Raw genomic sequence first — 12,568 nt, forward strand, 5'->3', positions numbered from 1 at the left:
AGAAGGCGCATCAAAGAATGGAAGTGTCTTTCCAAAGAAAGATAAGAAGTCAGTGAAGGCAATGGCTATTTAAAAAGAAAGACGATTCAAAATTACCTCCCTTTCCAACGTCACCTTCGCATTTGTCGATGGCTATGACTTCGCCTTATTTGACACATTGAAAAACAAAATTTTCTTATTACTAAAAGCAGAAAGAATTGTTATATTTCTTTCTTTTTTATTTGAATAAGTTTTTCAAGTTNGTTAGTTATACTATATTATCAACAACTAGACATGGAGAATAATGGAAAGGGCAAAGAAGGCACATCAAAGAATGAAAGTGTCTTTCCAAAGAAAGATAAGAAGTCAGTGAAGGCAATGGCTATTGAAATGATAGGCAAAACTGTGGTATCCACTTTCAAGAATGATAAGAAAAAGATTTAACCCCTCTGATGGCACCTCCTCTTCTTAGTCCCAATGAACTTGTTTTTTTTTTTTTTTGGGATTGTGGTAATAGTATTGAATAAAGTATTTATGTAATTCATATGTATTATTCCGATAGTTTAAATTATATACATTGATCGACAATATTGTAAAGAATGTTTACATGATTCCTTACGTACGATATTGTTGATGCATGTAAGTTAAATTCATCAATAAATTATTGTTTAGTATTATGTTATTTTTGTGATGTTAATTATCCTACAAGTTAAGGACGTTGTACGTTTGTTATAGAGTCTCCATTTTCGTTTATTTAATTTTCCTCCCCAATAATGTTACACTGTTGTTAATTTTTTTTATGTTAAACTAAAGTGGACTACTCACATTTTTATTTTCAAATAGGGTGAAAATTTAAGGTAAATAATGAAATCACATTCTATAATGCCAAAGGAAACACTTTGTTGAGGAATTGACTAACTGCACATCAGTGCCTTGAAGATATTTGACGAGACGAGTTGGTTAATTAAATAGTTAGGTGTTAATTGTTTGTTAGTTAGTTACACGACTGTTAGTTAGTTAGAAGTTCAAACTTAACTTTCTATATGAACAGAACAATTGTACATAAAACGTGATTTTGATGAATGTGAGAAAAGCTTCCACAAATATTCTCTCTAGTTTACTGTTCTTCTAGTTCTTCTCTTTGATTATTCAAGTTTTGTTATGGTATCAGAGCAGGACAGAGCTCAATTTGCAAATTCTCATGAAATCAAAAATGCTAAGTGTGAATCAGGCTTATGCTTTAATTGTGCAGGATGAGAGTCAAAAACTAGCAGCTATCAGTAATTACACTCATCATGAAGAAGTATCAACTGTTTTTTTTACTTCTAGGAGTTCTGGATCTAAAAAGAAGAACTGGAATTCTGTATGTGAATTTTGTCACATGAAAGGGCATGTGAAGAATGACTGTTACAAGCTCATGAAGTGCGATCACTATGGAAAGACAGGACACCTGATTGAAAAATGCTTTCAATTGATAGGCTATCCAGCAGACTTCAAGCTTAAGGGGAAGAATGCTCAGGCCAGTTTTGTGAATTCACAACAGGAAGTGCAGGAAAGTCAGATGGTAATTTCTGGAGATAAATACAAAAAAATTCTTCTATGGAAACAAACAAGGGACATAACCTCACCATCAGGAACTAATGCTAGCACAAATATGACAGGTAAATACTTCACAGAATCTCATACTGCGTGAATAGTGAACTCTGGAGCATCTAATCATATAACTGGGAATAAACAATTATTGTTACATGATGGTATAGTAGGTAGTGCAGGGAATGTACAATTGCCTACTGGAAACTTTGCTCAGATCAGTCATATTGGGAATTACCCATTGTCAGGAGGTGATCTTCTTAGAGATGGCCTCTGTGTGCCATCTTTTAGATTCAACCTTATGTTTGTTTCTAAGGTGACCGAGGACCTAAATTGTTCTGTTACATTTTACCCTGAACACTGTGTATTTCAAAGATACCGCTTCTTTTCAGTTGCAACACTGTGATGTTTGTCCTATATCTAGACAAACAAGATTACCATCCTGTTAGTAGTAGTAGATCTATAGATGCTTTTCACTTGCTTCACTTGGATGTATGGGGACCCTATCATGTGGAAACTCACAAGGGTATGAAATATTTTCTTACTATAGTTGATGATTAAAGTCTGATGTGGCTATTGTTCTTAGAGATTTCATAACCTTGATGTTAAATCAGTTTGGAAAGAGAATAATTTTTTAATCAAACTTGTGCTGGCCTGTTTAAACAACATGGAATTGTACACCAGAGTTCTTGCCCACACACTCCTCAGCAAAATGGAGTGGTGGAAAGAAAGCATAAACATATCCTAGAGACTACTAGAACCATCAGCTTTCAGTCCTCATTTCCACTCAGATTTTGGGGATATTGTGTTGAAGCAACAATTTATATTATTAACAGAATACCCTTGTTAGTCCTGCAACACAAATCACCTTTTGAGATGATGCATGGTCATGCACCTTCCTTGGCTCATATCAGGGTGATTGGGTGTTTGTGTTATGCCTCCACAATTCCCAAACTCGACAAATTTGATCCCAGGGTCATCAAGTTTGTCTTGTTAGGTTATGGAACTTATCAGATATCCGTTGTACAATTTGGAGACAAAATCATGTTTCATAAGCAGAGATGTTGTGTTCTATGAAGATATATTTCCATTTGCTCAGTCATCTTCAGCTGCTGAGGATCCAGTTATGTCACTCTCTTCCCCTATATACAGTTCTCAGCCTATTCCTAATTCTGTAGATCATGAGGTTACCACTGATAGTGCAATTGGACAAGATGATGTTGATAGTCCTCATGTTGAAGTAAATGTTATACCACATGATATTGCTGAGGCAGAATCTTCAGTAATTAGAAATGATGTTGTAGATAATGTCATCCCAACACCACTAAGGAAATACAATAGACAACATAAACCTCCTACTTGGTTGCAAGACTATGTGGGCAGACCACCAGGGGCATATGCTTGTGTTTGTCCTATATCTGATGTTCTTGGGTACTCTAACTTGAGTCCTAAATATCAAGCTTATATTGCTAAGATATCTGTTGATTGTGAGCCTAGCAATTTCAAGGAAGTTGTTAAGGATCGTAGATGGATAGAAGCTATGCAATCAGAGATACAAGCACTAGAGGACAATTGCACTTGGACTGTTGTAGACCTACCACGAGGAAAAAGGGCTATTGGATGTAAATGAGTCTATAAAATCAAATACAAAGCTACAGAAGAGGTGGAAATATCCAAAGCCAGACTGGTTGCAAAAGGATACAACTAGAAGGAAGGGCTTAACTACCAAGAAACCTTTTCACCTGTGGTGAAAATGGTGACTGTGAGGACAATAATATCTATAACAGCAATACAGAAATGGGATATCCACCAAATGGATGTTTATAATGCCTTCTTGCAGGGTGATTTACATGAAGTATATATGGACCTACCACTAGGTTTTGCTGGAAAGAAAGGACATCAGGTGTGCAAATTATCCAAGTCATTATATGGGCTTAACAGGCATCCAGGCAGTGAAATATTAAACTAACCACTGCCTTGACAAACTCAGGTTTTTCCCAAAGTCATTTGGACTATTCCTTGTTCACTAAGAAGAATGATCAGGATCTTGTTACAGTTTTGATATATGTTGATGATCTCTTGATCACTGGAAGTAATGCAACATTGATCCATGAGACTAAAGACCATTTGCAGCAATGCTTCAAGATCAAAGACCTAGGAGATTTGAAATATTTTCTTGGCAGAGTTTGCTAGAAGTAAAGAAGGGATCTTGATGCACCAAAGAAAATATGTTGTTGAACTTATTAGTGATTTGGGATTTACAGGGGCAAAGCCATTCCAAGCACCATTGGAGGTCAATAAGAAACTCACTTCACTTGATTTTGATCAACATGTGCAAGATGATTCTGATCAACTTTTAAGTGATCCAGGTGAATATCAGAGATTTATAGGAAGACTTTTGTATTTGATCATAACCCGACCAGATATTGCCTTTGCAGTTCAATGCCTTAGTTAGTATATGCATTCTCCTATAAGTATCTCACATGGTTGCCACAACAAGAGTCATTAAGTATGTCAAACAATCTCCTGGCCTTGGTATATTCATGACAGCTTATGCTGATCCCTGTTTCACAACATATTGTGATGCTGACTGGGGATCTTGTGTTGATACAAGAAAATCAGTCACTGGTTTCTTGATCAAACTTGGAGATTCACCTATCTTCTGGAAATAAAAAAAATAGTCCACCATCTCTAGAAGCTCAGCTGAGGCTGAATATAGGAGCCTAGCATCCACTGTCGCTGAAGGTGTTTGGTAAGGGTTGCTGACTGAGTTAGGAGTCACTCTCACTGGTCCTATTTCTATGTTTTGTGACAGCAAGTCGGCCATTCAAATCGCCACTAATCCTGTATTCCATGAACGTACAAAGCACATCGATATTGATTGCCATTGCATTCGCGAGAAGGTACAATTGGGCTTGGTGAAATTGCTGCATATTTCGACCATTGAGCAACAGGCTGACATCCTTACAAAAGGCCTTGGTGTTGCACAACACACTTATTTGGTATCCAAGCTAGGCATGAAAAACATTTTCATGGCTCCTAGCTTGAGGGGGGATGTTGAGGAATTGACTAACTGCACATCAGTGCCTTGAAGATATTTGACGAGACAAGTTGGTTAATTAAATAATTAGGTGTTAATTGTTTATTAGTTAGTTACATGACTGTTAGTTAGTTAGAAATCCAAACTTAACTTTCTATATGAACAGAACAGTTGTACATAAAACGTATAATAGCAACAACGCAATATTAAGAAATCAATATATATAATAGCAATGAAAATTATGAATATAGTAAGTAGTAACAAAATTCAGGGGACATCAAGCTGGCACACATTTTTTAAAACACATCTAGCTAGTTAACCGTCGAAAGATGAGTTGTAATGTGAATTGAGAAATTGAAGAAAATAAGTTACGAGGAAAATAAAGTTCATTTCTTCTTTATCGGTGGTACTGAAGAAGAGATTTTTTGTGCTTTTAAATAGAAATACTTCTTTTAGCTATTTAAAAAAAGAGAGACGATTCAAAATTACCTCCCTTTCCAACGTCACCTTCGTATTTGTCGATGGCTATGACTTCGCCTTATTTGCCACATTGAAAAACAAATTTTTCTTATTACTAAAAGCAGAAAGAATTCTTATATTTCTTTCTTTTTTATTTGCACAAGTTTTTCAAGTTAAAGCAGTAAGTGTTATATGCTTTACTTCGTATTTTGAATTTCACTGAAGTTCTACAATATCAATTATCAGTATTGCTAAATAGTGTTTTATTTTATTTTGGAAGATCGATATTATTCCAAATCTTGGACAAGTATAAAGAGATTAAATTCTTTAAGAAAATACAATATTCTGTAGGCTTGAAACTTTATTTTTCTTTGATTATTTTCATTTCTGTTTATATATTTTGATAGTAGAAATAATAACTTTTTTCATGTAAGATTATGATAGACATACTTCCTTTACAAGAAAAAAATAGTATAGAATTTCTGGTAATGAAGATAGTAAAATTACATGGAAAAGTAAAATAATTTTTTTTTGATTGGTTAAGTATTTTTTTGAAATAAACTATTATCATAAGTATTACGGAGTACTTGAACATTTCCTAGAAATGTATGACAATCACATGATTTTATTTAAAAAAATAAAATAGTAGTCATCATAATTAATTTACAAACCCACACAAATCCATTGCCCCTCCAACACACAGACGACATTTTCAACAATTTAAGTTAGCATGAAAAAACTAAATTCCTACTTTACTGGCTCATCTACACATATGACTTCACAAATATTAAAATGAACAAACCAAAACCACACAAAACACACATTCCATTTCAAGAAAAAAATAAAATAAAAATTAGTTTTTGGTAATTATTTAACTTGAAAAATTAATAGGTAGTTTCCTTGGCTCAATTACACAAACAAGAGTTAATTTCTTGGATGGTCTTTTTATTTGAACAACAAAATCATTCAACTATAGTTTTTTTTTTTTTTTTTACTTCAAATTTTCATTCTCTCTTTGTTAGCCTTAGATAAAAATATCCAAAAACCCACACTCACACATTATACATAAGCTAATTACATAGAAATTCAACCAGAGTTAATTACATGAAAACTTTCATGACAAAATAAACAAAGGCCTCAAAACTCTTATAAATACCTCAACATATGAACTCCTCAAATCATCACAAGTTAAAGCAATAAAGCAATAATACACCACATTTCATCATATTCATAATTATTTCTAAGAGAAGAGATATGGATAATAATGGAAAGGGCAAAATAGGCACATCAAAGAATAATGGAAGTGTGTTTCCAAAGAAAGATAAGAAGTCAGTGACAACCATGGCTGTTGAAAAGATAGGCAAAACTATGGTGTCTCCTTTCAAGAATGATAAGAAAAAGATTAACCCATCTAATGCCACCTCCTCTTAGTCGTCTTACTATTTGGATTGTGCTAATATTATTGAATAAAGTAATTGTTTGATTCTGATGTATTTCTAGGGTTTAACTTATATACATTGATATAATTGTATAAAGAATTGTGTTTATATTATTTAACTGATTCTTTATGGTACTGTTGATGTATATAAGTTAAACTCATTAATAAATTATTGTGTAGTACTATTATGTTATTTTTGTGAGGGTGATATTTCCTTTGTTAATTATCATTCAAGACGTTGTATGTTGTAATATTAGTCTCCGTTTTTTGTTACTATTTTAACTCTTTAAATCGTGTTATTGCGTTGTTAACTTCTTCTTTTAAATTTTTTTTTTTTTTTAAAAAAAAACTATAGTGGAGCACTCAAATTTTGGAGAATTTTAGTAGCTAAGTTGATTTGCTATTTGAACTTTCACCTTTTCTGCGGGGATGACAACGGGGCGAATGTGGGGTGAGGTGATTTTAAGATTGTGCGGGACATGTTGAAATAATTTTTTTTTAACTAATACGGGGCAAGTTGCTGGTCTATGCGGTTTTATACGGGTTCAAACTTAATTTAAACTTTTTACATGTTATAAGAGTGATAGAGCACCTTTCACAAGTAAGAACTAAGAATACACAAAATGACAAATTCATTACTCCCTTCGTCCCATTTTATGTGAGGTAGTTTGATTCGGCACGGAGTTTAAGAAAGAAAGGAAGACTTTTAAAACTTGTGGTCCAAAATGAATGATAGAAATTTGTGTAGCTGTAAATCATTTCATTAAGGGTAAAATATATATTTTATAGTTAAATTTTTACTTAATATAGAAAATGTGTTATTCTTTTTGAGATTGACTAAAAAAAAATTAAGTCACATAAATTGGGACAGAGAGAGTATTTTTTATTCAAACTATATTATCAATTGAAAGTTTCTTTAAATTAAGTAAAATATTGAAGATTGTAAATGAAAATAGTTCAATCAAAACTAATACAGTTTCTTACATGCTTTTTAATTGACCTATAAAAAAAATCAAGCCACTATTTATTAAGTTAATACAACTTAATGAAAGTAATAAATTTATTTTTATGAATTTTATTTTTTGTGTCAAACTTAATCAAAAAGGAAAAGTATTGAAACATTTATGCGTGCAGGTTTATGCGGGGTAAGGTGGGTCGGATTGAAAAATAAAAAAAATTGTCATGCGAGGTAAAGCGGAGAGGAAAATTTATCGGACGTGGTATACAAAATATAAATTTAGAAAAATAAATAATTTTTTTATTTCACTCTCTCAAAAAGAGATGTGAGCCATGGAAACAACGTGTGTTGAATGGATACATTTTCAATTAATGATGTCACATACGTATTCAAGCAATTTAATGTATAGACATGAAAAGTTGAAGTTGAATCAACAATTTTAGTGCTTATCCTCAAATTTCTGAATAATTAAATCTAATATTATTGACATGAATTTCTTTTGTGCCATTAATAAATCTTTTAAAATATATCTAGTTGATTTGAGCTCTAAGATATTTTTCATGTAAAATTATGATAGGGACACATTTCCCCTTCAAAAAATATAAAAAAATTATATATAAAAATGAAGATAGTGAAAACTGAAATGACGCGGAAAAGTAAAATTAATTTACCATTTGATTAATTCTGTAAAACTAATAAGTTTGAAAGTTAATAAAGCTTAAAAATAATGAATTCCCCTTCCAAATCCTTAGTAGTGGTTAAATATTTTTTAAAAAATTAGCTAATATCATGAGTAATATGGAGTACTTCATTTCCAAGAAATGTATATATGACAATTTCATAGGTCGTTAATTGAAATTAATAAATAGAAAAAACCAAAATTAATTCACTCATCCACACACAAACCCATTCCCATCCAATCAAAAAACACGCATATATACGCACACCGTATGTAATAATAAATTATTATGTTCAATAAGAGTTGTCCACTATATTAACTTAGCACAGAAATTAAAAAGCAATAAATGATAGGGTAATTTTATCAAATCACCCTTATTAAATATAAGTTATCTAAATATTGAAGAATAAATACAGTATTTAATAGCAATGGTAAAATAGACACAACATGACATTGATTTTATAAATCGAACAAGTATTGTTGGACATCCCAAGATAATATAGTGGACAAATAAAAATGGACGAAAAGAGTAAAATAGGAGCAATATATTTTCAATTTTGAATAACACACCGGCTTCCATTTAAAACCCCCCAAAACTCACACAAACACATATTCCATGCAAGAAATAATCAACAATCTTCTTTTACTCTTACATAAGCTAATTACTAAGAAATTCAACTAAAGTTACATGAAAACTTTCTTGACATTATAAACAAAGCCCTCAAAACTCTTATAAATACCTCACCATATGTACTCCTCAAAACATCACAAGCTAAAAACAACAAAGCATTAATACACTCCCTCATATTCATAAGTACTCAGAGAAGATATTGTTGAAGTACTGTGTGATCATTTCATCTAAAAATTTAAGCTATTACACAGAACGACACAATTTNTATAAATTTACGAAATTTCTTCTTACTAAAAGCGGAAAGAATTCTTATATTTCTTCTTCTTTTCTTCACATAAGTTTTAAAAATAAAAACAATAAGTGTTGTGTGATTTACTCCGTTTGTTGTCAAAATTTTGTAATATTGATGGTTGATATTGAAAAACAGTATTGTTCAATTTTATCATGGGATAAATTAATTTAAACCCTTGATAAGTGTAAGAGGATTATTTAAAAAAAAAAAACACAATATTCGGTAGATTTACAACTTTATTTTTCTTTGATTATTTTCATTTCAATTTATCTATTTGATTGTAGAAATAACATTTTTTTTTCATGTAAGATTATGATAAGTACATATTTAAAAACTAGAATTTATATATTTTACGAGGCAAAAATAGTACTCCATAAAGAATAAAGATAGTGAAATTACATGGAAAAGTAAAATCAATTTTCTCTTTGATTGGTTAAGTATTTTTTTTAAAATAAACTATTATCACAAGTATTACGGAGTATACTTGAACATTTCCTAGAAATATAAAACAATTTCGTCGTCAACTAAAAATTAATAAATACACATTAATTATTTTTAAAATAAAAGTCATCCTAATTAATTTACAAACCCACACAAATCTATTACCCCTCCAACACAAACACCTATTAGTTTTCAGTAATTTAAATTAACACACACTCACACAAACACATATTCCATTTCAAGAAAAAAAAATTATGTTTTGATAATTTAGCTTGAACAATAAATACATAATTTCCTTAGCTCAACTACCTAAGTTAATTTCTTGGATAGTCATTCAAGTTATGAAAATTACATATTAAATCATTTTTCATTTTATTTGGACAACAAAATCATTAAACTATAGTTTTTTTGACTCAAAAATATCCAAAAACCCACACTCACACATATACATAAGCTAATTACATAGAAATTCAACCAGAGTTACATGAGAACTTTGATGTCATTATAAACAAAGGCCTCAAAATCCTATAAATACCTCAACATATGATGAACTCCTCAAATCATCACAATTGTTAAAGCAACAAAGCAATAATACACTACACTTAATTCCTCATATTCATAATTAATTTTAAGAGATATGGAGAATAATAATGAAAAGGGCAAAGTAGGCACATCAAAAAATGGCAGTGTGTTTCCAAAGAAAGATAAGAAGTCAGTGACAACAATGGCTGTTGAAAAGATAGGCCAAACTATGTTGTCCCCTTTCAAGAATGATAAGAAAAAAATTAACCCATCTAATGGAACCTCCACTTAGTACTCTTACTATTTGGATTGTGTTTATATTATTGAATAAAGTTGTTGTTTTGATTTTGTTGTATTTCTAGGGTTTGACTTATATACATTGATAATACTATTGTAAAGAATGTTTACACGGTTTGATTGATTCTTTATGGTACTGTTGATGTATATAAGTTAAACTTACTAATAAACTATTGTGTTTGTATTTTGTTATTTTTGTGAGGGTGATATTTCCTTTGTTAATTATCCTTCAAGGACGTTGTATGTTGTAATATTAGTCTCCATTTTCGTTTATTATTTTTACTCTTTAAATCGTATTATTGCGTTGTTAACTTTTTTTTTTCTTTAAAAACAACTAAAGTGGAGTACTCAAATTTTGGAGAATTTTAGTAGCTTAAGTTGATTTGCTATTTGAACTTTCACCAGGGATGACAACAGGGAGGATGTGGGGTGGGGTGATTTTAAGGTTGTGCGGGACAGGTTGAAATAATTTTTTTAAACTAATGTGGGGCAAATTGCAGGTCTATGCGGTTTTAGGTGGGTTCAAACTTAATTTAAAACTAGAGAACTTGTCCGCGCCTCGCGCGGCCTTTAAAATCCTTATTAAAGTTGTAAAAATAGTTTCTTTTAATATTTGACAAATCATGTAAAAGCTTAAAAAAATCGAGAAACTATGTAAACTATGCATTGCCTCAATAACTTTTGAATTGGAGAAAGTAACATTTGTTCTTAAATATAATTTTCTTTGTAATATTGATTTATTTCTTTTATGATAAATAAATGATTAATCATTGAATTTTTTATTCAATTGTAAAACCTTCAACTTCATATATGTTGTATAGATAGACTTGTTCTCAAGAATCTTATCATATAAGAGTCCTCTAAAATTATTTTTGATAACGATAGTGATTGTAGTACATAAACTGAAGATGTAAAATTTGAGTCATTACAACTGACTCACGTTTTAAAGATATACTTACAAATCAGTATCACCACAATTTGCAAGTGATTATTGCTAATACTTTCCTTTTTGTTCAGTTTCAAAGAATGTATCTTTCTATAATTGAGAACAATTTAATTTTATAGAGTAATTCTTTTTTACCTTTAATGAAACTATAGCCACACAAATAGTTAGAGAGTATTCTTGAAGACAAATTTCAAAACTCGTATAAAATCACTTCCAGAGAGATTTCCTTCAAGAATTAGCAATCAATGTAAGTTGTGTTTCATGCTCTAGAAGGCTAAAATTTTATGTTGCTATGGCTAGGATGAGAGCTTTATAGGAAGTGAAGATGCATATTCAACGAACACATCACATGCATATAAATATAAAAATAATCACTGAATTTCAATGATTCTAGACCAAATTAGATAGAAACCAGTCATTAGTCCACCAACAGTTGTTGCTTGCCATTAAATCAACTACTCCCTCTGTCCCAATTTATATGTCACCTTTTATGTTTTGAGAGTCAAACAGTTTAAGTTTGACCGGAAAATTTGCCCATGAAATTTTCAATTTTTTTGAAATGAAATTTATATATTTGTAAACTACGTAAAAAGTACTATGAGTCACAATAATTGATAATTCAAAATGTTTAAAAGATCTATGAAAAATTTACGGTCAAAGATAGACTTGTTTGACTCTTGAAATCCGAAAGGTGACATATAAAATGGGACGGAGGGAGTATTATTTTACCTGTTGATTTTGTTTTGTAAGGGAGAGAAGCCGCACCTTCCTGATGAACAGAATTCACAATAGAGATTGAGATTTCAGCAAATTTTGGATAATAATAGTTGTGTATTGTCTCTCTATATCCCCTAGGAAAACAATGGAGAGGGAGAATTATTGCAAAATAAGACCCTGCTCTTCACTTTACCGTTATACTAACAAATGCATATAATTAACGATAACAATATTAGAAAGAATTAAGGCGGAAAAGAGGATTGAATTTGTTGAGGTAGTCTCTGTTTCACAAACCTCTGCATCTGTGTGAAAGCCCATGCCCATGGAATAAAACATAATCAATTGAATTAATTATCAAATAGCTGTATAAAAAGCACTTTGACCGAATTTGTTTAATTCATCTGCTTAATCAAGAACCTCTGCATCTGCATCCATTTAGTTGATTGCCAAGGGCTATGAAAAAATATATAATGCTAAAGCAATGTATAACGGATATAACATTATTGAAGTCATAATATATATCGGATTAAATGCCATTATAAAATGGAAAGAATGACAATGAATGTTCTTTATGGTGAT

General features: G+C 31.1%; 1 protein-coding gene across 1 annotated transcript; it reads left to right on the top strand.

Annotated features, from left to right (window-relative positions):
• Positions 1-273: 273 nt before the first annotated feature.
• LOC125849900 (uncharacterized) lies at positions 274-3,199 on the top strand. Its single transcript, XM_049529850.1, has 5 exons — positions 274-387; positions 1,151-1,640; positions 1,743-1,885; positions 1,945-2,061; positions 2,567-3,199. The coding sequence occupies exons 1-5, from the start codon at positions 274-276 to the stop codon at positions 3,197-3,199; spliced, it is 1,497 nt and encodes a 498-aa protein (XP_049385807.1).
• Positions 3,200-12,568: the final 9,369 nt, after the last annotated feature.

The sequence above is a fragment of the Solanum stenotomum genome, unplaced genomic scaffold, assembly GCF_019186545.1.
Source record: "Solanum stenotomum isolate F172 unplaced genomic scaffold, ASM1918654v1 scaffold11373, whole genome shotgun sequence".
Classification (NCBI taxonomy): domain Eukaryota; kingdom Viridiplantae; phylum Streptophyta; class Magnoliopsida; order Solanales; family Solanaceae; genus Solanum; species Solanum stenotomum.

Excerpts from the sequence above, each read along its gene's own strand:
- LOC125849900 (XM_049529850.1), top strand. The coding sequence starts at position 274 with ATGGAGAATAATGGAAAGGGCAAAGAAGGCACATCAAAGAATGAAAGT. Across the intron at positions 1,886-1,944 it reads ACCTTATGTTTGTTTCTAAG|ATACCGCTTCTTTTCAGTTG; the intron begins GTGACCGAGGAC and ends TGTATTTCAAAG. Across the intron at positions 2,062-2,566 it reads TTCACTTGCTTCACTTGGAT|GTTATGGAACTTATCAGATA; the intron begins GTATGGGGACCC and ends TTGTCTTGTTAG.